This window comes from Oncorhynchus kisutch, unplaced genomic scaffold (assembly GCF_002021735.2).
Source record: "Oncorhynchus kisutch isolate 150728-3 unplaced genomic scaffold, Okis_V2 scaffold3147, whole genome shotgun sequence".
Classification (NCBI taxonomy): domain Eukaryota; kingdom Metazoa; phylum Chordata; class Actinopteri; order Salmoniformes; family Salmonidae; genus Oncorhynchus; species Oncorhynchus kisutch.
Window position 1 is genome coordinate 431162 of NW_022265092.1, and position 25101 is coordinate 456262.

Below are 25101 nucleotides of genomic sequence, written 5' to 3' on the forward strand. Positions count from 1 at the left end.
ACAATAACACACAGCACAGGCTGAGACAACACATAGGGAACAATAACACACAGCTCAGGCTGAAACAACACATAGGGAACAATAACACACAACACAGGCTGAGACAACACATAGGGAACAATAACACACAGCACAGGCTGAGACAACACATAGGGAACAATAACACAACACAGGCTGAGACAACACATAGGGAACAATAACACAACACAGGCTGAGACAACACATAGGGAACAATAACACACAGCACAGGCTGAGACAACACATAGGTACTCACAGCACCAATGGACATGGGGGCAACAGTACCGGAGGGAGCCGTGACAGAATCACAGCTCACTGATCTAATACAGCAGGACCACGACTCACTGATCTGAAACAGCAGGACCACGACTCACTGATCTGAAACAGCAGAACCACGACTCACTGATCTGAAACAGCAGGACCACGAGTCACTGATCTGAAACAGCAGGACCACGACTCACTGATCTGAAACAGCAGAACCACGACTCACTGATCTGAAACAGCATAACCACTGTTCACTGACTCTATATTACCTGGATGATATATTACCTGGATGGTAGATGACTGTCTATTACCTGGATGATATATTACCTGGATGACTGTATATTACTTGGATGATAGATGACTGTATATTACCTGGTTGATAGATGACTGTATATTACCTGGATGATAGATGACTGTATATTCCCTGGATGATAGATGACTGTATATTCCCTGGATGATAGATGATGTTCTGTCTGTGGTGTAGAATGGGTACCCTCCTCTGTGGTGTAATGTTCTGTCTGTGGTGTAGAATGGGTACCCTCCTCTGTGTTGTAATATGTTCTGTCTGTGGTGTAGAATGGCTATACTCCACTCCACATCGCGGCTAAGAAGAACCAGATGGAGATTGCCACGACGCTGCTGGAGTACGGAGCCGACACCAACGCTATGACACGTCAGGGCATCACACCGCTGCACCTGGCCTCTCAGGAGGGCAACGTAGACATTGTTACCCTGCTACTGGCCAGGGAAGCCACCATCAGCTTGGGCAACAAGGTGGGGGTTAGGGGTCAGGTGTTAGGGTTGTCCTGAGTTGTAATGTGGTATGTCCTGTCATGTGTTCTAATGTGGTATGTCCTGTGTTCTAATGTGGTATGTCCTGTCCTGTGTTCTAATGTGGTATGTCCTGTCCTGTGTTCTAATGTGGTATGTCCTATGTTCTAATGTGGTATGTCCTGTCCTGTGTTCTAATGTGGTATGTCCTATGTTCTAATATGGTATGTCCTGTGTTCTAATGTGGTATGTCCTGTCCTGTGTTCTAATGTGGTATGTCCTGTGTTCTAATGTGGTATGTCCTGTGTTCTAATGTGGTATGTCCTGTCCTGTGTTCTAATGTGGTATGTCCTGTCCTGTGTTCTAATGGGGTATGTCCTGTCCTATGTTCTAATGTGGTATGTCCTGTCATGTGTTCTAATGGGGTATGTCCTGTCCTGTGTTCTAATGTGGTATGTCCTGTCCTGTGTTCTAATGTGTTGTGTCCTGTCCTGTGTTCTAATGTGGTATGTCCTGTCCTGTGTTCTAATGTGGTATGTCCTGTGTTCTAATGTGGTATGTCCTGTGTTCTAATGTGGTATGTCCTGTCCTGTGTTCTAATGTGGTATGTCCTGTCCTGTGTTCTAATGGGGTATGTCTTGTCCTATGTTCTAATGTGGTATGTCCTGTCATGTGTTCTAATGGGGTATGTCCTGTCCTGTGTTCTAATGTGGTATGTCCTGTCCTGTGTTCTAATGTGTTGTGTCCTGTCCTGTGTTCTAATGGGGTATGTCCTGTCCTGTGTTCTAATGTGGTATGTCCTATCCTGTGTTCTAATATGGTATGTCCTGTCCTGTGTTCTAATGTGGTATGTCCTATGTTCTAATATGGTATGTCCTGTGTTCTAATGTGGTATGTCCTGTCCTGTGTTCTAATGTGGTATGTCCTATGTTCTAATGTGGTATGTCCTGTGTTCTAATGTGGTATGTCCTGTCCTGTGTTCTAATGTGGTATGTCCTGTGTTCTAATGTGGTATGTCCTGTGTTCTAATGTGGTATGTCCTGTGTTCTAATGTGGTATGTCCTGTCCTGTGTTCTAATGTGGTATGTCCTATCCTGTCTTCTAATGTTGTATGTCCTGTCATGTGTTCTAATGTGGTATGTCCTAACCTGTGTTCTAATGTGGTATGTCCTGTCCTGTGTTCTAATGTGGTATGTCCTGTCCTGTGTCCTGTCCTGTGTTGTAATGTGTTATGTCCTGTCCTGTGTCCTCTCCTCTCAGAGTGGTCTGACTCCTCTCCACCTGGCAGCTCAGGACGACAAGGTCAACGTAGCTGAGGTGCTGGTTAACCAGGGGGCCACTGTTGACCCAGAGACTAAGGTACGCACACGTACACATGTTCAACTCTGGTCCGACACCCGTGTAGGCTGGTCCGTCCTGAAACCTCACTGCAGAACACTCATTGAGAAACACAACAGAGAGAGCAGAAGGTCTAGAAACCCAGAGAGGGACTAGAAACCCAGAGAGAGACCAGGAGGACTAGAAACCCAGAGAGAGACCAGGGGGACTAGAAACCCAGAGAGAGAGACCAGAAGGTCTAGAAACCCAGAGAGAGACCAGGACTAGAAACCCAGAGAGAGACCAGGAGGACTAGAAACCCAGAGAGGGACTAGAAACCCAGAGAGAGACCAGGAGGACTAGAAACCCAGAGAGAGACCAGGGGGACTAGAAACCCAGAGGGAGAGACCAGAAGGTCTAGAAACCCAGAGAGGAGAGACCAGGAGGACTAGAAACTCAGAGAGGAGAGACCAGGGGGACTAGAAACCCAGAGAGAGAGACCAGGGGGACTAGAAACCCAGAGAGGGACCAGAGGGACTAGAAACCCAGAGAGGGACCAGAGGGACTAGAAACCCAGAGAGAGACCAGAAGGTCTAGAAACCCAGAGAGAGACCAGGAGGACTAGAAACTCAGAGAGAGAGACCAGAAGGTCTACAAACCCAGAGAGGAGAGACCAGGAGGACTAGAAACCCAGAGAGGAGAGACCAGGAGGACTAGAAACCAGAGAGAGACCAGGAGGACTATAAGCCCATAGAGAGACCAGGAGGACTAGAAACCCAGAGAGAGAGACCAGAAGGACTACAAACCCAGAGAGGAGAGACCAGAAGGTCTAGAAACCCAGAGAGGAGAGACCAGGAGGACTAGAAACCCAGAAAGAGACCAGGAGGACTAGATACCCAGAGAGGAGAGAGAGACCAGAAGGTCTAGAAACCCAGAGGGAGAGACCAGGAGGTCTACAAACCCAGAGAGGAGAGACCAGGAGGACTAGAAACCCAGAGAGGGACCAGAGGGACTAGAAACCCAGAGAGAGACCAGAAGGTCTAGAAACCCAGAGAGAGACCAGGAGGACTAGAAACTCAGAGAGAGACCAGGAGGACTAGAAACCCAGAGAGGGACCAGAGGGACTAGAAACCCAGAGAGAGACCAGAAGGTCTAGAAACCCAGAGAGAGACCAGGAGGACTAGAAACCCAGAAAGAGACCAGGAGGACTAGAAACCCAGAAGAGAGACCAGGAGGACTAGAAACCCAGAGAGGAGAGACCAGGAGTACTAGAAACCCAGAGAGGAGAGACCAGGATTACTAGAAACCCAGAGAGGAGAGAGAACCAGAAGGTCTAGAAACCCAGGGAGACCCCAGAGAGATGAGAGATAAGGACCAGAGAGACGAGAGAGAGGCCACTGTTCCTAGGCCTTCATTGTAAATAAGAAGTTGTTCTTAACTGACTTGCCTAGTTAAATAAAGTTTAAATAAAAATGTATTTTTTAAATTCACTACTACACTACAACACTACTCTACAACACTACAGTACTACGCTGAAACTCTACAACGTTATTCTGAAACACTGATTTACTACAACACTGAATCACTACAACACTGAAACACTACTACACTGATTCACTACAATACAACACTACAACACTGAATCACTATAACACTGAATCACTACTACACTGAATCACTACAACACTGAATCACTACAACACTGAATCACTACAACACTGAATCACTACAACACTGAATCACTACAACACTGAATCACTACAACACTGAAACACTACAACACTGAATCACTACAACACTGAATCACTACAACACTGAATCACTACAACACTGAAACACTACAACACTGAATCACTACAACACTGAATCACTACTACACTGAATCACTACAACACTGAATCACTACAACACTGAATCACTACAACACTGAAACACTACTACACTGATTCACTACAATACAACACTACAACACTGAATCACTACAACACTGAATCACTATAACACTGAATCACTACTACACTGAATCACTACAACACTGAATCACTACAACACTGAATCACTACTACACTGAATCACTACTACACTGAATCACTACTACACTGAATCACTACTACACTGAATCACAACAATACAACACTACAACACTGAATCACTACAACACTGAATCACTACAACACTGAATCACTACAACACTGAATCACTACAACACTGAATCACTACAACACTGAATCACTACAACACTGAATCACTACAACACTGAATCACTACAACACTGAATCACTACTACACTGAAACACTACAATACAACACTACTACACTGAAACACTACAACACTGAAACACTACTACACTGAAACACTACAACACTGAAACACTACTACACTGAAACACTACAACACTGAAACACTGAAACACTACAACTGTACAACACTACAACACTACAACTGTACAACACTACAATACAACACTGAAACACTACAACACTACAACACTACAATACAACACTGAAACACTACTACACTGAACCACTACAACACTGAAACACTACACTACAACACTACAATACAACACTACAACACTACAACACTGAAACACTACAACTGTACAACACTACAATACAACACTACAATACAACACTGAAACACTACAACACTACAACACTGAATCACTACAACACTGAAACACTACAACACTGAATCACTACAACACTGAATCACTACAACACTGGAAACACTACAACACTGAAACACTACAACACTGAAACACTACAACACTGAATCACTACAACACTACAACACTGAAACACTACAATACTACAACACTGAAACACTACAACACTACAACACTGAAACACTACAACACTACAACACTGAAACACTTCAACACTACAACACTGAAACACTACAACACTGAAACACTACAACACTGAAACACTACAACAGTACAACACTGAAACACTACAACACTACAACACTGAAACACTACAACAGTACACTACATCACAGTACACTTCAACAGTACACTATAACACTGAAACACTACAACACTACAACAGTACACTACAACAGTACACTTCAACACTGAAACACTACAACAGTACACTACAACAGTACACTTCAACAGTACACTATAACACTGAAAAACTTCAACAGTACACTACAACAGTACACTACAACACTGAAACACGACAACTCTAACAAGCTCTGCTATCTACATACAGACCTGACTATAACACTACAACAACATTAACTCACTAAATGCCGTATCCATTCTGCTATAATCTAGGTCTATCAGCACGCATCAAACAGTTGTTTGAATCAACATGCTTGAAGGTTTTAGAATGTCTCCTGAAACCATTGAACATGATTGTGAATGTAGCTTTAGAAGTGGCTTCCCAGGCATACCACTTGATTTCTGTTTCTGTTTCCCTAGACGGGATACACTGGTGGTCACATCAGGCATAACACTTGATTTCTGTTTCTGTTTCCCTAGACGGGATACACTAGTGGTCACATCAGGCATAACACTTGATTTCTGTTTCCCTAGATGGGATACACTAGTGGTCACATCAGGCATAACACTTGATTTCTGTTTCCCTAGACGGGATACACTAGTGGTCACACCAGGCATAACACTTGATTTCTGTTTCCCTAGATGGGATACACTAGTGGTCACATCAGGCATAACACTTGATTTCTGTTTCCCTAGACGGGATACACTAGTGGTCACACCAGGCATAACACTTGATTTCTGTTTCCCTAGATGGGATACACTAGTGGTCACACCAGGCATAACACTTGATTTCTGTTTCCCTAGATGGGATACACTAGTGGTCACATCAGGCATAAAACTAGATTTCTGTTTCCCTAGACGGGATACACTAGTGGTCACACCAGGCATACCACTTGATTTCTGTTTCTGTTTCCCTAGATGGGATACACTAGTGGTCACATCAGGCATAACACTTGATTTCTGTTTCCCTAGATGGGATACACTAGTGGTCACACCAGGCATAACACTTGATTTCTGTTTCCCTAGATGGGATACACTAGTGGTCACACCAGGCATAACACTTGATTTCTGTTTCCCTAGATGGGATACACTAGTGGTCACACCAGGCATAACACTTGATTTCTGTTTCCCTAGACGGAATACACTAGTAGTCACACCAGGCATAACACTTGATTTCTGTTTCCCTAGATGGGATACACTAGTGGTCACATCAGGCATAACACTTGATTTCTGTTTCCCTAGACGGGATACACTAGTGGTCACACCAGGCATAACACTTGATTTCTGTTTCCCTAGATGGGATACACTCCGCTGCATGTGGCGTGTCACTATGGAAACGTGAAGATGGTCAACTTCCTGCTAAAGAACCAGGCCAAGATCAACGCCAAAACCAAGGTTAGGCTCCCCTCTATATAGATGTTAATGTTTGATTTATGGGATAGGGGTCAGGGGTCACAGGTTAGGCTCCCCTCCAGATTTAACATTTCTATATACAGTAGATGTTGATGGTTGTAGGTGTGGGTGTTGGAGTGGGTATGTGTTGGTATGTTTCATTAAAGAGGTGTGTCTGACCTCTCCTCCTCCCCCTTCAGAACGGATACACCCCCCTCCATCAGGCGGCCCAGCAAGGCCACACCCACATCATCAACCTACTGCTGCAGCACGGAGCCTCTCCCAACCAAGTCACTGTGGTGAGAACACACACACCTGCTGCAGCACAGAGCCTCTCCCAACCAACTCACCTTGGTGAGAACACACACACCTGCTGCAGCACAGAGCCTCTCCCAACCAACTCACCTTGGTGAGAACACACACACCTGCTGCCTCACAGAGCCTCTCCCAACCAACTCACCTTGGTGAGAACACACACACCTGCTGCAGCACAGAGCCTCTCCCAACCAACTCACCTTGGTGAGAACACACACACCTGCTGCAGCACAGAGCCTCTCCCAACCAACTCACCTTGGTGAGAACACACACTCCTGCTGCAGCATAGACTCTCCCCAAACGAGCTGACTGTGGTGAGCACAGGATTCTGGGAGACATTGCCATTACCCAGTGCCCCCACAGCTGGGACTGCACAGTGAAATACACAGTCACCAACACTATCTCATACACAGTAGGCTGTCATTAGCAAGCACTATAACAGTCACATCACAAACACACAGTGTTCCATCTATTGTCTTTGGTAGTATAAACAGTAGATACTGACACATGAGGATGGGTTAGGGGTTAGGGGTCACAGTAATAGTAATATCTGACTGTCTTTAACAGAATGGTAACACAGCCCTGTCCATAGCCTAACAGAACCGAGAGGGGACCGAGAGACTGAAAAACAGCTTCTATCTCAAGGCCATCAGACTGTTAAACAGCCACCACTAACATTGAGTGGCTGCTGCCAACACACTGACTCAACTCCAGCCACTTTAATAATGGGAATTGATGGGAAATGATGTAAATATATCACTAGCCACTTTAAACAATGCTACCTTATATAATGTTACTTACCCTACATTATTCATCTCATATACATACGTATATACTGTACTCTATATCATCGACTGCATCCTTATGTAATACATGTATCACTAGCCACTTTAACTATGCCACTTTGTTTACATACTCATCTCATATGTATATACTGTACTCGATACCATCTACTGTATCTTGCCTATGCTGCTCTGTACCATCACTCATTCATATATCCTTATGTACATATTCTTTATCCCCTTACACTGTGTATAAGACAGTAGTTTTGGAATTGTTAGTTAGATTACTTGTTGGTTATTACTGCATTGTCGGAACTAGAAGCACAAGCATTTCGCTACACTCGCATTAACATCTGCTAACCATGTGTATGTGACAAATAAAATTTGATTTGATTTGAATAGTAACACAGTAATAGGCTGGGTTAGAGGTTAGGGGTCACAGTAATAGTAATATCTGATTGTCTTTAACAGAATGGTAACACAGCCCTGTCCAGGAGGCTGGGTTAGGGGTCAAGGGTTAGGGGTCACAGTAATAGTAATATCTGACTGTCTTTAACAGAATGGTAACACAGCCCTGTCCAGGAGGCGGGGTTAGGGGTCAAGGGTTAGGGGTCACAGTAATAGTAATATCTGACTGTCTTTAACAGAATGGTAACACAGCCCTGTCCAGGAGGCGGGGTTAGGGGTCACAGTATTAGTAATATCTGACTGTCTTTAACAAAATGGTAACACAGCCCTGTCCATAGCCAGGAGGCTGGGTTAGAGGTTAGGGGTCACAGTAATAGTAAATATCTGACTGTCTTTAACAGAATGGTAGCACAGCCCTGTCCAGGAGGCTGGGTTAGGGGTCAAGGGTTAGGGGTCACAGTAATAGTAATATCTGACTGTCTTTAACAGAATGGTAACACAGCCCTGTCCAGGAGGCTGGGTTAGGGGTCAAGGGTTAGGGGTCACAGTAATAGTAATATCTGACTGTCTTTAACAGAATGGTAACACAGCCCTGTCCAGGAGGCGGGGTTAGGGGTCACAGTATTAGTAATATCTGACTGTCTTTAACAAAATGGTAACACAGCCCTGTCCATAGCCAGGAGGCTGGGTTAGAGGTTAGGGGTCACAGTAATAGTAATATCTGACTGTCTTTAACAGAATGGTAGCACAGCCCTGTCCAGGAGGCTGGGTTAGGGGTCAAGGGTTAGGGGTCACAGTAATAGTAATATCTGACTGTCTTTAACAGAATGGTAGCACAGCCCTGTCCAGGAGGCTGGGTTAGGGGTCAAGGGTTAGGGGTCACAGTAATAGTAATATCTGACTGTCTTTAACAGAATGGTAACACAGCCCTGTCCAGGAGGCTGGGTTAGGGGTCAAGGGTTAGGGGTCACAGTAATAGTAATATCTGACTGTCTTTAACAGAATGGTAACACAGCCCTGTCCAGGAGGCGGGGTTAGGGGTCACAGTATTAGTAATATCTGACTGTCTTTAACAAAATGGTAACACAGCCCTGTCCATAGCCAGGAGGCTGGGTTAGAGGTTAGGGGTCACAGTAATAGTAATATCTGACTGTCTTTAACAGAATGGTAGCACAGCCCTGTCCAGGAGGCTGGGTTAGGGGTCAAGGGTTAGGGGTCACAGTAATAGTAATATCTGACTGTCTTTAACAGAATGGTAACACAGCCCTGTCCATAGCCAGGAGGCTGGGGTACATCTCTGTAGTGGATACTCTGAAGGTCGTCACTGAGGAAACACAGACCACTCTGGTGAGACCAGGAGATACTGTTCTTACTAAGTTAGTGTATGAAACAGCTGAACTGTGTTAACTAAAACCTTCTAAAAACACCATGAGAAATACAGTAGCCTGCATATCTAAATACGTATCTGTTGTCTTACAGTTATCCACATGTAAAATACCGTTCTTTGTTTGTTAACGACTCATTCGAATGTTTGTTCCCTTTCTAGACGGTGACCGAGAAACATAAGATGAACGTTCCAGAAACCATGAATGAGGTTCTGGACATGTCAGATGATGAGGGTAAGAGATGTAGGAGTTATGTCTTAATAACCTGATCATATCCAGTGAGAGATGCAGGAGTTATGTCTTAATAACCTGATCATATCCAGTGACAGATGTAGGAGTTATGTCTTAATAACCTGATCATATCCAGTGAGAGATGCAGGAGTTATGTCTTAATAACCTGATCATATCCAGTGACAGATGCAGGAGTTATGTCTTAATAACCTGATCATATCCAGTGACAGATGCAAGAGTTATGTTTTAATAACCTGATCATAGCCAGTGACAGATGTAGGAGTTATGTTTTAATAACCTGATCATAGCCAGTGACAGATGTAGGAGTTATGTTTTAATAACCTGATCATATCCGTATGATAAATCAACGTAAGATATGGTTTAGATTTATGTATTTTAATGCTTTATAATTTTTCTATGATTTTTAAACACTTTACTCGTTCAATTTACACAGTTGGTAAAGCCAATGTACCTGAAATGCTCAATGAAGACTATTTATCTGATGTTGAAGAAGGTACTTTCACCTTTTTACTTTTTCTTCATTTTTCAGCAGATGTTTGAGCTCCCTCTGGTCTTTTCTTTCGTCTCAGTTCATCTCAGACTAACCAGATATCGTCTCACGCTTGGTGTGTTGTCATGGACTCTGTATTTTAAGCTTTTGTATCCATGGAAGATGCCTTTATCTGGGTTGAACTTGGAGAACTTGAATGTGATCTTTTCATCCATTCTCTGTTGACTAAGTTGTATTTTCTTTCACTCGGTCTCCAGAGGTTCTCCTTCAGCTTTTCTGTAGAATCTGACCTTCTCAAGAGAGAGAGAGAGACCGATTCTGTTCTCTCTGGCTCTGTTGCTCAACATTTATTCAACACTGCTTTTGTTTCTAGCAGTGTTGACATTTACGAGAGAGAGAGAGAGAGACACAGAGAGAGAGTGAGAGACACAGAGAGAGAGTGAGAGACACAGAGAGAGAGAGAGAGACACAGAGAGAGAGTGAGAGACACAGAGAGAGTGAGAGACACAGAGAGAGAGTGAGACACAGAGAGGGAGTGAGACACAGAGAGAGAGAGACACACAGAGAGAGAGATAGACACAGAGAGAGAGAGAGACACAGCGAGAGAGAGACACACAGAGAGAGAGATGGACACAGAGAGAGACAGAGACACAGAGAGAGACAGAGACACAGAGAGAGAGAGAGAGACACAGAGAGACACAGAGAGACACAGAGAGACACAGAGAGACACAGAGAGACACAGAGAGACACAGAGAGAGAGAGTGAGAGAGAGAGAGAGAGAGAGAGAGACAGAGAGACAGAGAGACAGTGAGAGTGAGAGTGAGAGAGAGAGAGAGAGAGTGAGAGAGAGAGAGAGAGAGAGAGAGAGAGAGAGAGAGAGAGAGACAGAGAGACAGAGACAGAGACAGAGTGAGAGTGAGAGTGAGAGTGAGAGTGAGAGTGAGAGTGAGAGTGAGAGAGAGAGAGAGAGAGAGAGAGAGAGAGAGAGAGAGAGAGAGAGAGAGAGAGAGAGAGAGAGAGAGAGAGAGAGAGAGAGAGAGAGAGAGAGAGAGTTAGAGAGTTGACATTTATAACATACCTTACTCCCTGAAATCGTCTTTGTTTTAACAGAGATGGAATTTCAGTGTGTCTATGAGAGCTACTGTCGTAAGTGCAGACTTTGACTTTACATTAATGATACTAAACACAAACTAATGGTGTTTGTGTTTAAATGTTTTCTAATATAGAGTGAAGTGGACAGATTTAACTGGCTGTAAATGTATCTCTGCTGTAACTTGATAGTTTGGTGTGTAGTTACAGCTGACTGACCGTGGTACTGAGATATCATCGTATTAACGGCTGTGTGTCACCGTAACACACTGCAACATGCTAAACATAGATCTGTCATTTCCTCAACACTGTTAAGGTTTCCCTCCAGGTGTCGTGTATCTGTGTGTTTCACGTGGCCTTGACCCCTAGCCAGGTATTAGCCAATAGAAATGTCTAGTTCAGACCAACAGCCAGTTATTAGCCAATAGAAATGTCTAGTTCAGACCAACAGCCAGTTATTAGCCAATAGAAATGTCTAGTTCAGACCAACAGACAGTTATTAGCCAATAGAAAGGTCTAGTTCAGACCAACATCCAGGTATTAGCCAATAGAAAGGTCTAGTTCAGACCAACAGCCAGTTATTAGCCAATAGAAAGGTCTAGTTCTGACCAAGATCCAGTTATTAGCCAATAGAAAGGTCTAGTTCTGACCAACAGCCAGTTATTAGCCAATAGAAAGGTCTAGTTCAGACCAACAACCAGTTATTAGCCAATAGAAAGGTCTAGTTCTGACCAACAGCCAGTTATTAGCCAATAGAAAGTTCAGACCAACAGCCAGTTATTAGCCAATAGCATGTATGAATACTGTGATTTCCTTCCTCTTGTCCCATCCATGAGAGGAGAGTAATAGTAATGGTCCTACTGCCCTACTGCAGGAGCCGACTGTCCAGCTGACTGTCCCAGTCTCACTACCACACCACTGTCCTGACTCTACAGCTGACTGTCCCAGTCTCACTACCATACCACTGTCCTGACTCTACAGCTGACTGTCCCAGTCTCCCTACCATACCACTGTCCTGACTCTACAGCTGACTGTCTCACTACCATACCACTGTCCTGACTCTACAGCTGACTGTCTCACTACCATACTACTGTCCTGACTCTACAGCTGACTGTCCCAGTCTCCCTACCATACCACTGTCCTGACTCTCCAGCTGACTGTCCCAGTCTCCCTACCATACCACTGTCCTGACTCTACAGCTGACTGTCCCAGTCTCCCTACCATACCACTGTCCTGACTCTACAGCTGACTGTCCCAGTCTCACTACCATACCACTGTCCTGACTCTACAGCTGACTGTCTCACTACCATACTACTGTCCTGACTCTACAGCTGACTGTCCCAGTCTCCCTACCATACCACTGTCCTGACTCTCCAGCTGACTGTCCCAGTCTCCCTACCATACCACTGTCCTGACTCTACAGCTGACTGTCCCAGTCTCCCTACCATACCACTGTCCTGACTCTACAGCTGACTGTCCCAGTTCCCTACCATACCACTGTCCTGACTCTACAGCTGACTGTCCCAGTCTCCCTACCATACCACTGTCCTGACTCTACAGCTGACTGTCTCCCTACCATACCACTGTCCTGACTCTACAGCTGACTGTCTCCCTACCATACCACTGTCCTGACTCTACAGCTGACTGTCTCCCTACCATACCACTGTCCTGACTCTACAGCTGACTGTCTCCCTACCATACCACTGTCCTGACTCTACAGCTGACTGTCTCACTACCATACCACTGTCCTGACTCTACAGCTGACAGTCTCCCTACCATACCACTGTCCTGACTCTACAGCTGACTGTCCCAGTCTCCCTACCATACCACTGTCCTGACTCTACAGCTGACAGTCTCCCTACCATACCACTGTCCTGACTCTACAGCTGACTGTCTCCCTACCATACCACTGTCCTGACTCTACAGCTGACTGTCTCCCTACCATACCACTGTCCTGACTCTACAGCTGACTGTCTCCCTACCATACCACTGTCCTGACTCTACAGCTGACTGTCTCCCTACCATACCACTGTCCTGACTCTACAGCTGACTGTCTCCCTACCATACCACTGTCCTGACTCTACAGCTGACTGTCTCCCTACCATACCACTGTCCTGACTCTACAGCTGACTGTCTCACTACCATACCACTGTCCTGACTCTACAGCTGACAGTCTCCCTACCATACCACTGTCCTGACTCTACAGCTGACTGTCCCAGTCTCCCTACCATACCACTGTCCTGACTGTAGACTACTGACCACGTTACTCTAGTCTACTGACCACGTTACTCTAGTCTACTGACCACGTTACATAGGTTACTGTAGTCTACTGACCACGTTACTCTAGTCTACTGACCACATTACATAGGTTACTGTAGTCTACTGACTGTAGTCTACTGACCATGTTACAGAGGTTACTGTAGTCTACTGACCACGTTACATAGGTTACTGTAGTCTACTGACTGTAGTCTACTGACCATGTTACTGTAGTCTACTGACCACGTTACATAGGTTACTGTAGTCTACTGACCACGTTACATAGGTTACTGTAGTCTACTGACTGTAATCTACTGACCACGTTACTGTAGTCTACTGACCACGTTACATAGGTTACTGTAGTCTACTGACCACGTTGCTGTAGTCTACTGACCACGTTACATAGGTTACTGTAGTCTACTGACTGTAGTCTACTGACCATGTTAGAGGTTACTGTAGTCTACTGACTGTAATCTACTGACCACGTTACTGTAGTCTACTGACCACGTTACATAGGTTACTGTAGTCTACTGACCACGTTACTGTAGTCTACTGACCACGTTACATAGGTTACTGTAGTCTACTGACCACGTTACATAGGTTACTGTAGTCTACTGACCACGTTACATAGGTTACTGTAGTCTACTGACCACGTTACATAGGTTACTGTAGACTACTGACCACGTTACATAGGTTACTGTAGTCTACTGACCACGTTACTGTAGTCTACTGACCACGTTACATAGGTTACTGTAGTCTACTGACCACGTTACATAGGTTACTGTAGACTACTGACCACGTTACATAGGTTACTGTAGTCTACTGACCACGTTACATAGGTTACTGTAGTCTACTGACCATGTTACATAGGTTACTGTTGACTACTGACCACGTTACTGTAGTCTACTGACCACGTTACATAGGTTACTGTAGTCTACTGACCACATTACATAGGTTACTGTAGACTACTGACCACGTTACATAGGTTACTGTAGTCTACTGACCACGTTACATAGGTTACTGTAGTCTACTGACCACGTTACATAGGTTACTGTAGTCTACTGACCACATTACATAGGTTACTGTAGTCTACTGACCACGTTACATAGGTTACTGTAGTCTACTGACCACGTTACTGTAGACTACTGACCACGTTACTGTAGACTACTGACCACGTTACATAGGTACTGTAGTCTACTGACCACGTTACTCTAGTCTACTGACCACATTACATAGGTTACTGTAGTCTACTGACTGTAGTCTACTGACCATGTTACAGAGGTTACTGTAGTCTACTGACCACGTTACATAGGTTACTGTAGTCTACTGACTGTAGTCTACTGACCATGTTACAGAGGTTACTGTAGTCTACTGACTGTAATCTACTGACCACGTTACTGTAGTCTACTGACCACGTTACATAGGTTACTGTAGTCTACTGACCACGTTACTGTAGTCTACTGACCACGTTACATAGGTTACTGTAGTCTACTGACCATGTTACTGTAGTCTACTGACCACGTTACATAGGTTACTGTAGTCTACTGACCACGTTACTGTAGTCTACTGACCACATTACATAGGTTACTGTAGTCTACTGACCACATTACATAGGTTACTCTAGTCTACTGACCACGTTACATAGGTTACTGTAATCTACTGACCACGTTACATAGGTTACTGTAGACTACTGACCACGTTACTGTAGTCTACTGACCACGTTACTGTAGTCTACTGACCACGTTACTGTAGACTACTGACCACGTTACTCTAGTCTACTGACCACGTTACATAGGTTACTGTAATCTACTGACCACGTTACATAGGTTACTGTAGTCTACTGACCACGTTACTCTAGTCTACTGACCACGTTACATAGGTTACTGTAATCTACTGACCACGTTACATAGGTTACTGTAGACTACTGACCACGTTACATAGGTTACTGTAGTCTACTGACCACGTTACATAGGTTACTGTAGACTACTGACCACGTTACATAGGTTACTGTAGACTACTGACCACGTTACATAGGTTACTGTAGTCTACTGACCATGTTACATAGGTTACTGTAATCTACTGACCACGTTACTGTAGTCTACTGACCACATTACATAGGTTACTGTAGTCTACTGACCACATTACATAGGTTACTGTAGTCTACTGACCACGTTATATAGTTTACTGTAGTCTACTGACCATGTTATATAGTTTACTGTAGTCTACTGACCATGTTACTGTAGTCTACTGACCACGTTACATAGGTTACTGTAGTCTACTGACCACGTTACTGTAGTCTACTAACCACATTACATAGGTTACTGTAGTCTACTGACCACATTACATAGGTTACTGTAGTCTACTGACCACATTACATAGGTTACTGTAGTCTACTGACCACGTTACATAGGTTACTGTAGTCTACTGACCACGTTACTGTAGTCTACTGACCACGTTACTGTAGACTACTGACCAAGTTGCTCTAGTCTACTGACCACCTTACATAGGTTACTGTAGTCTACTGACCACGTTACTCTAGTCTACTGACCACATTACATAGGTTACTGTAGTCTACTGACCACATTACATAGGTTACTGTAGTCTACTGACCACATTACATAGGTTACTGTAGTCTACTGACCACGTTACTGTAGTCTACTGACCACATTACATAGGTTACTCTAGTCTACTGACCACGTTACATAGGTTACTGTAATCTACTGACCACGTTACATAGGTTACTGTAGTCTACTGACCACATTACATAGGTTACTGTAGTCTACTGACCACGTTACATAGGTTACTGTAATCTACTGACCACGTTACATAGGTTACTGTAGTCTACTGACCACGTTACATAGGTTACTGTAATCTACTGACCACGTTACATAGGTTACTGTAGTCTACTGACCACGTTACATAGGTTACTGTAATCTACTGACCACGTTACATAGGTTACTGTAGACTACTGACCACGTTACATAGGTTACTGTAGACTACTGACCACGTTACATAGGTTACTGTAGACTACTGACCACGTTACATAGGTTACTGTAGACTACTGACCACGTTACATAGGTTACTGTAGACTACTGACCACGTTACATAGGTTACTGTAGTCTACTGACCATGTTACTGTAGTTTCCTGACCACATTACATAGGTTACTGTAATCTACTGACCACGTTACATAGGTTACTGTAATCTACTGACCACATTACATAGGTTACTGTAGTCTACTGACCACGTTACATAGGTTACTGTAGACTACTGACCACGTTACATAGGTTACTGTAGACTACTGACCACGTTACATAGGTTACTGTAATCTACTGACCACGTTACATAGGTTACTGTAATCTACTGACCACGTTACATAGGTTACTGTAGTCTACTGACCACGTTACATAGGTTACTGTAATCTACTGACCACGTTACATAGGTTACTGTAGTCTACTGACCACGTTACATAGGTTACTGTAATCTACTGACCACGTTACATAGGTTACTGTAGTCTACTGACCACGTTACTCTAGTCTACTGACCACATTACATAGGTTACTGTAATCTACTGACCACGTTACATAGGTTACTGTAGACTACTGACCACGTTACATAGGTTACTGTAGACTACTGACCACGTTACATAGGTTACTGTAGTCTACTGACCATGTTACTGTAGTTTCCTGACCACATTACATAGGTTACTGTAATCTACTGACCACGTTACATAGGTTACTGTAATCTACTGACCACATTACATAGGTTACTGTAGTCTACTGACCACGTTACATAGGTTACTGTAGACTACTGACCACGTTACATAGGTTACTGTAGACTACTGACCACGTTACATAGGTTACTCTAGTCTACTGACCACGTTACTGTAGTCTACTGACCACGTTACATAGGTTACTGTAGTTTCCTGACCACATTACATAGGTTACTGTAGTCTACTGACCACGTTACTCTAGTCTACTGACCACGTTACTGTAGTCTACTGACCACGTTACATAGGTTACTGTAGTTTCCTGACCACATTACATAGGTTACTGTAGTCTACTGACCACGTTACTCTAGTCTACTGACCACGTTACATAGGTTACTGTAGTTTCCTGACCACATTACATAGGTTACTGTAGTCTTCTGACCACGTTACATAAGTTCCCCCCCCCCTCTGGTCTGTAGACAGACATGGCTAGATTTCCTGGCGGTGGGTCTTGTCCTGGTCCTGGACCCTCAGTCCTGTCCTGGTCTGATCTAGTCCTGTCCTGGTCTGATCTAGTCCTGTCCTGGTCTGATCTTGTCCTGTCCTGGTCTGATCTAGTCCTGTCCTGTTCTGAACTAATCCTGTCCTGGACCCTCAGTCCTGTCCTGGTCTGATCCAGTCCTTTCCTGGTCTGATCTAGTCCTGTCCCGGTCTGATCTAGTCCTGTCCTGATCTGGTCCTGTCCTGGTCTGATCTTGTCCTGTCCTGTCCTGGTCTGATCTGGTCCTGTCCTGGTCTGATCTAGTCTTGTCCTGGTTTGATCTGGTCCTGGTCTGATCTACTCCTGTCCTGGTCTGATCCAATCCTTTCCTGGTCTGATCTAGTCCTGTCCTGGACCGTCATTCCTGTCCTGGTCTGATCTAGTCCTGTCCTGGTCTGATGTAGTCCTGTCCTGGTCTGATGTAGTCCTGTCCTGGTCTGATCTAGTCCTTTCCTGGTCTGATCTAGTCCTGTCCTGGACCGTCAGTCCTGTCCTGGTCTGATCTAGTCCTGTCCTGGTCTGAGTAGTTGTTCTGGTGTGATTAGGACAGAGAGGGTGGAGTAGATGTTCTGGTGTGATTAGGACAGAGAGGGTGGAGTAGGTGTTCTGGTGTGATTAGGACAGAGAGGGTGGAGTAGTTGTTCTGGTGTGATTAGGACAGAGAGGGTGGAGTAGGTTTTCTGGTGTGATTAGGACAGAGAGGGTGGAGTAGGTGTTCTGGTGTGATTAGGACAGAGAGGGTGGAGTAGGTGTTCTGGTGTGATTAGGACAGAGAGGGTGGAGTAGGTGTTCTGGTGTGATTAGGACAGAGAGGGTGGAGTAGGTGTTCTGGTGTGATTAGGACAGAGAGGGTGGAGTAGGTGTTCTAGTGTGATTAGGACAGAGAGGGTGGAGTAGGTTTTCTGGTGTGATTAGGAGAGAGGGAGAGAGAGGGTGGAGGGAGGGAGAGAGGAGGGGTGGCAGGAGAGAGGGAGAGAGAGGGGAGGAGAGGAGAGTGCGAGAGAGGGGAGGGGGGGGTAATACTTGAATGGACATTCTTGTGAGGAATGTCACCAGATGAGGTCTGTCAAGTTTTGTTGTGTGTTTCTGCAGTTAGAGAGGGCAGGGGAGGAGAGGGAGAGGGAGAGGGAGAGAAGAGGGGGAGGAGAGGGAGAGGAGGGAGAGGAGAGGAGAGGGAGAGAAGAGGGGGAGGAGAGGGAGAGGAGGGGAAGAGGAGGGGAAGGAGAGGGGGAGGAGAGGAGAGGGGGAGGTGAGGGAGAGGAGAGGAGAGGGAGAGGAGGGGGAGGAGGGGGAGGAGAGGGGGAGGGGAGGAGAGGTGAGGGAGAGGAGGGAGAGGAGGGAGAGGAGAGGGAGAGATGCATGGGGAGGTTGGCGGAACAGGGGAGGAGGGGTGAGGTTGGAGGAATGGGGGAAGGGTTGCTGTAGATCAGCAGGGGGGCGATGAACTCTGCTTTATCTCCGGTGGAATGCTGTTCTCCCCTCGCTGGATGGTAGCTGGCTGGTTGATGTGAACTTGCTCTAGTTTCTACGTTGTAACGCCTCCTTTCTTCTGCGTCATCTCTCTCTAACGTCCATTAACACTCTGCATCGTGACTCCCCTGGACGGCTAACTCTACAAACCTACCCATCATAGCTGCAATATTGGTTTCTAACTTTAGAATGAGTGTTGTTGTTTTTTTAAAGTTGAACACGTTGTTTTCACTGCTTAAACCATTGCTTTGTAGTCAGTGACTAAACAAGTGTAGTGTGAGTAACTGAGTAGCCACGTGGCGGATGTGTCCTGTCAGCTGTGTGTCCCTTGGCAGAGCAGAGCAGGGGATAGGACAGTGGAACAGGCCTTCAGGCTTCTGTTGATCTGCTAAAACAGCCTGTCTGCTCTGTAGACACTCCTACAGGACCTGCTTTCAGGGGTTAGAGCATGGCTGTTCCAGTTAGGACAGCAGAGAGAGAGGACTGGACTAGAGGAATGTAGGGGGAGGGGGCTGTCTAACTAACTGGAGAGAGAGGACTGGACTAGAGGACTGTAGGGGGAGGGGGCTGTCTAACTAACTGGAGAGAGAGGACGGTGACTTGTAGACTGTCTAACTAACTGGAGAGAGAGGACTGGACTAGAGGACTGTAGTGGGAGGGGGCTGTCTAACTAACTGGATAGAGAGGACTGTGACTTGTAGACTGTCTGACTAACTGGAGAGAGAGGACTGGACTAGAGGGCTGTCTAACTAACTGGAGAGAGGACTGGACTAGAGGGCTGTCTAACTAACTGGAGAGAGAGGACTGGACTAGAGGACTGTCTAACTAACTGGAGAGAGAGGACTGTCTAACTAACTGGAGAGAGAGGACTGGACTAGAGGACTGTCTAACTAACTGGAGAGAGAGGAATGGGCTAGAGGACTGTCTAACTAACTGGAGAGAGGGGACTGGACTAGAGGACTGTCTAACTAACTGGAGAGAGAGGACTGTCTAACTAACTGGAGAGAGAGGACTGGACTAGAGGACTGTCTAACTAACTGGAGAGAGAGGACTGGACTAGAGGACTGTCTAACTAACTGGAGAGAGGGGACTGGACTAGAGGACTGTCTAACTAACTGGAGAGAGAGGACTGTCTAACTAACTGGCGAGAGAGGACTGGACTAGAGGACTGTCTAACTAACTGGAGAGAGAGGAATGGGCTAGAGGACTGTCTAACTAACTGGAGAGAGTGGTCTGTGACTTATAGACTGTCTAACTAACTGGAGCGAGAGGACTGTGAGCTGTGGACTGTCTAACTAACTGGAGTGAGGGGACTGTGAGCTGTGGACTGTCTAACTAACTGGAGTGAGGGGACTGGACTAGAGGACTGTCTAACTAACTGGAGAGAGAGGACTGGACTAGAGGACTGTCTAACTAACTGGAGAGAGAGGAATGGGCTAGAGGACTATCTAACTAACTGGAGAGAGAGGACTGGACTAGAGGACTGTCTAACTAACTGGAGAGAGAGGACTGGACTAGAGGACTGTCTAACTAACTGGAGAGAGAGGACTGGACTAGAGGACTGTCTAACTAACTGGAGAGAGAGGAATGGGCTAGAGGACTGTCTAACTAACTGGAGAGAGAGGACTGGACTAGAGGACTGTCTAACTAACTGGAGAGAGGACTGTGAGCTGTGGACTGTCTAACCAACTGGAGTGAGGGGACTGTGAGCTGTGGACTGTCTAACTAACTGGAGCGAGGGGACTGTGAGCTGTGGACTGTCTAACTAACTGGAGAGAGGACTGTGAGCTGTGGACTGTCTAACTAACTGGAGTGAGGGGACTGTGAGCTGTGGACTGTCTAACTAACTGGAGCGAGGGGACTGTGAGCTGTGGACTGTCTAACTAACTGGAGCGAGGGGACTGTGAGCTGTGGACTGTCTAACTAACTGGAGCGAGGGGACTGTGAGCTGTGGACTGTCTAACTAACTGGAGCGAGGGGACTGTGAGCTGTGGACTGTCTAACTAACTGGAGCGAGGGGGCTGTGAGCTGTGGACTGTCTAACTAACTGGAGTGAGGGGACTGTGAGCTGTGGACTGTCTAACTAACTGGTTGCTGTTATGTCAGGTGAGGATGCGATGACAGGTGACACGGATAAGTACCTGGGACCCCAGGACCTGAGAGAGCTGGGAGACGACTCTCTGCCCCAGGAGGGTTACATGGGCTTTAGCATTGGAGCACGCAGCGCCAGGTACCACACCCACTACCCACTACACTCTGACATGCTGTGGTACTGTGTATAATAATGTATAATGGGTTTGATATGGACCATCCATATCTGTAGATATGTTCCTAAGGTACATCCAGTTGATCATGTGATACAGGATAGGACAATGTACATCGTTTTCCAGACAACCCTAACCCTGTCACAATCAACACTGATTTCTTAGTATGAGCAGGGCAGCAATCACTTATCTAATAACGTTCATGTGAATTGGGTTTGTGTTCAGAAGGAAATATGACCTAGAATGACTTCTGTTCTGCCTCTGGTTCAGTAACAGGAAGGTTCAGTAACCCCAGAAAGGAACGTTCAGTAACAGGAAGGTTCAGTAACCCCAGAAAGGAAGGTTCAGTAACCCCATTTATCACTTCCAGTTGAAAGGAAGGTTCAGTAACCCCAGTTATCACTTCCAGTAACAGGAAGGTTCAGTAACCCCATAAAGGAAGGTTCAGTAACCCCAGTTATCACTTCCAGTTGAAAGGAAGGTTCAGTAACCCCAGAAAGGAAGGTTCAGTAACCCCAGTTATCACTTCAAGTTGAAAGGAAGGTTCAGTAACCCCAGAAAGGAAGGTTCAGTAACCCCAGAAAGGAAGGTTCAGTAACCCCAGTTATCACTTCCAGTTGAAAGGAAGGTTCAGTAACCCCAGAAAGGAAGGTTCAGTAACCCCAGAAAGGAAGGTTCAGTAACCCCATTTATCACTTCCAGTTGAAAGGAAGGTTCAGTAACCCCAGTTATCACTTCCAGTTGAAAGGAAGGTTCAGTAACCCCATTTATCACTTCCAGTTGAAAGGAAGGTTCAGTAACCCCATTTATCACTTCCAGTTGAAAGGAAGGTTCAGTAACCCCAGTTTCAGAGAGCGTCAGTGTTTAATGTCAGTGTTTAACACAACTCAGAGCATCAGCCCAGGTCCATTACAACCACAATGCATTTCTGCTTTGTCCTCTCACATTTGTTGCTTTCAATATCTTCTGTTTTGTACTTTTCCCCCATTTCAAACTCGTACCTCGTCCCATAGCCCTAAGGTCTACAGGTAAGATGGGATGACATTTTTCCAGATGTCAAACTTTACTTCCTAGATCCCCAGCCAACCATCACAACTACATCAATCACTGTGTTGTGATGTCTCATTGATTTGTTGTACTCCATCTTACTGAATGGACAGTTTGCTCATGATGCTTTTAACTATGTCCTTTCATTTGACTTCCAATGAGTTGTGATGTATCAGTATTGTGTCTGGTGGATGTAGTCTTTCTGCGGTCATGCTGCCTCTGATTGGTTCAGTCTATCAGTATTGTGTCTGGTGGATGTAGTCTTTCTGCGGTCATGCTGCCTCTGATTGGTTCAGTCTATCAGTATTGTGTCTGGTGGATGTAGTCTTTCTGCGGTCATGCTGCCTCTGATTGGTTCAGTCTATCAGTATTGTGTCTGGTGGATGTAGTCTTTCTGCGGTCATGCTGCCTCTGATTGGTTCAGTCTATCAGTATTGTGTCTGGTGGATGTAGTCTTTCTGCGGTCATGCTGCCTCTGATTGGTTCAGTCTATCAGTATTGTGTCTGGTGGATGTAGTCTTTCTGCGGTCATGCTGCCTCTGATTGGTTCAGTCTATCAGTATTGTGTCTGGTGGATGTAGTCTTTCTGCGGTCATGCTGCCTCTGATTGGTTCAGTCTATCAGTATTGTGTCTGGTGGATGTAGTCTTTCTGCGGTCATGCTGCCTCTGATTGGTTCAGTCTATCAGTATTGTGTCTGGTGGATGTAGTCTTTCTGCGGTCATGCTGCCTCTGCTTGGTTCAGTCTATCAGTATTGTGTCTGGTGGATGTAGTCTTTCTGCGGTCATGCTGCCTCTGATTGGTTCAGTCTATCAGTATTGTGTCTGGTGGATGTAGTCTTTCTGCGGTCATGCTGCCTCTGATTGGTTCAGTCTGTATTCGTATTGTGTCTGTTGGATGTAGTCTTTCTGCGGTCATGCTGCCTCTGATTGGTTCAGTCTATCAGTATTGTGTCTGGTGGATGTAGTCTTTCTGCGGTCATGCTGCCTCTGATTGGATCAGTCTGTATTCGTATTGTGTCTGTTGGATGTAGTCTTTCTGCGGTCATGCTGCCTCTGATTGGTTCAGTCTATCAGTATTGTGTCTGGTGGATGTAGTCTTTCTGCGGTCATGCTGCCTCTGATTGGTTCAGTCTGTATTCGTATTGTGTCTGGTGGATGTAGTCTTTCTGCGGTCATGCTGCCTCTGCTTGGTTCAGTCTATCAGTATTGTGTCTGGTGGATGTAGTCTTTCTGCAGTCATGCTGCCTCTGAATGGTTCAGTCTGTATTCGTATTGTGTCTGGTGGATGTAGTCTTTCTGCAGTCATGCAGAGCTGGCCGGGTTATCTGTGCATCAGCAGGACATAGCAGCTACGCCTGGTAAGACGAGGGGTGGAGGTGTGTGTATTTGTCAATAACAGCTGGTGCGCAATGTCTAATATTAAAGAAGTTTTGAGGTATTGCTCACCTGAGGTAGAATACCTTATGATAAGCTGTAGACCACACTATTTACCAAGAGAGTTCTCATCTGTACTATTCGTAGCAGTCTATTTACCACCACAAATCCGTGCTGGCACTAAGCGCACACTCGACCAGCTCTATAAGGCCATAAGCAAACAAGAAAATGCTCATCCAGAAGCGGCGCTCCTAGTGGCCGGGGACTTTAATACAGGCGAACATAAATCAGTTTAACCAAATCTGGCAAATCTCACCATAATTATATCCTCCTGATTCCTGCTTATCAGAAAAAAACTAAAGCAAGAAGTACCAGTGACTCACTCAATACGGAAGTGGCCAGATGACGCGGATGCTACGCTACAGGACTGTTTGGACTGGAATACGTTCCAGGATTCATCCAATGGCATTGAGGAGTACACCACCTCAGTCACCGGCTTCATCAATAAGTGAATCGACGACGTCGTCCCCACAGTGACCGTACGTACATACCCCAACCAAGCATCATGTCTGGAGGAAACATGACAACGTCCCGATGGTGAAGCATGGTGTTGGCAGCATCATGTCTGGAGGAAACATGACAACATCACTACGGTGAAACATGGTGTTGGCAGCATCATGTTCTGGAGGAAACATGACAACATCCCTACGGTGAAGCATGGTGTTGGCAGCATCATGTCTGGAGGAAACATGACAACATCCCTACGGTGAAGCATGGTGTTGGCAGCATCATGTCTGGACGAAACATAACAACATCCCTACGGTGAAGCATGGTGTTGGCAGCATCATGTCTGGAGGAAACATGACAACATCCCTACGGTGAAGCATGGTGTTGGCAGCATCATGTCTGGACGAAACATAACAACATCCCTACGGTGAAGCATGG

At 45.5% G+C, this 25101-nt stretch overlaps 1 protein-coding gene across 15 annotated transcripts in view; it reads left to right on the plus strand.

Annotated features, from left to right (window-relative positions):
* LOC109884542 (ankyrin-3) overlaps positions 1-25101 on the plus strand; it is a 196756-nt gene that overhangs the window by 104807 nt on the left and 66848 nt on the right. For 7 of the 15 annotated variants that reach the window (XM_031820225.1, XM_031820226.1, XM_031820223.1 and 4 more), the window contains exons 18-26: positions 859-1056; positions 2314-2412; positions 6678-6776; positions 6974-7072; positions 9530-9625; positions 9825-9897; positions 10349-10408; positions 11516-11551; positions 21576-21699. In XM_031820225.1, coding sequence (XP_031676085.1) covers positions 859-1056; positions 2314-2412; positions 6678-6776; positions 6974-7072; positions 9530-9625; positions 9825-9897; positions 10349-10408; positions 11516-11551; positions 21576-21699 — 884 coding nt within the window. Of the gene's footprint in view, positions 1-858; positions 1057-2313; positions 2413-6677; positions 6777-6973; positions 7073-9529; positions 9626-9824; positions 9898-10348; positions 10409-11515; positions 11552-21575; positions 21700-22746; positions 22762-25101 lie in introns of all 15 variants that reach the window. The other 8 variants (XM_031820222.1, XM_031820220.1, XM_031820228.1 and 5 more) reach the window with 4 other exon arrangements.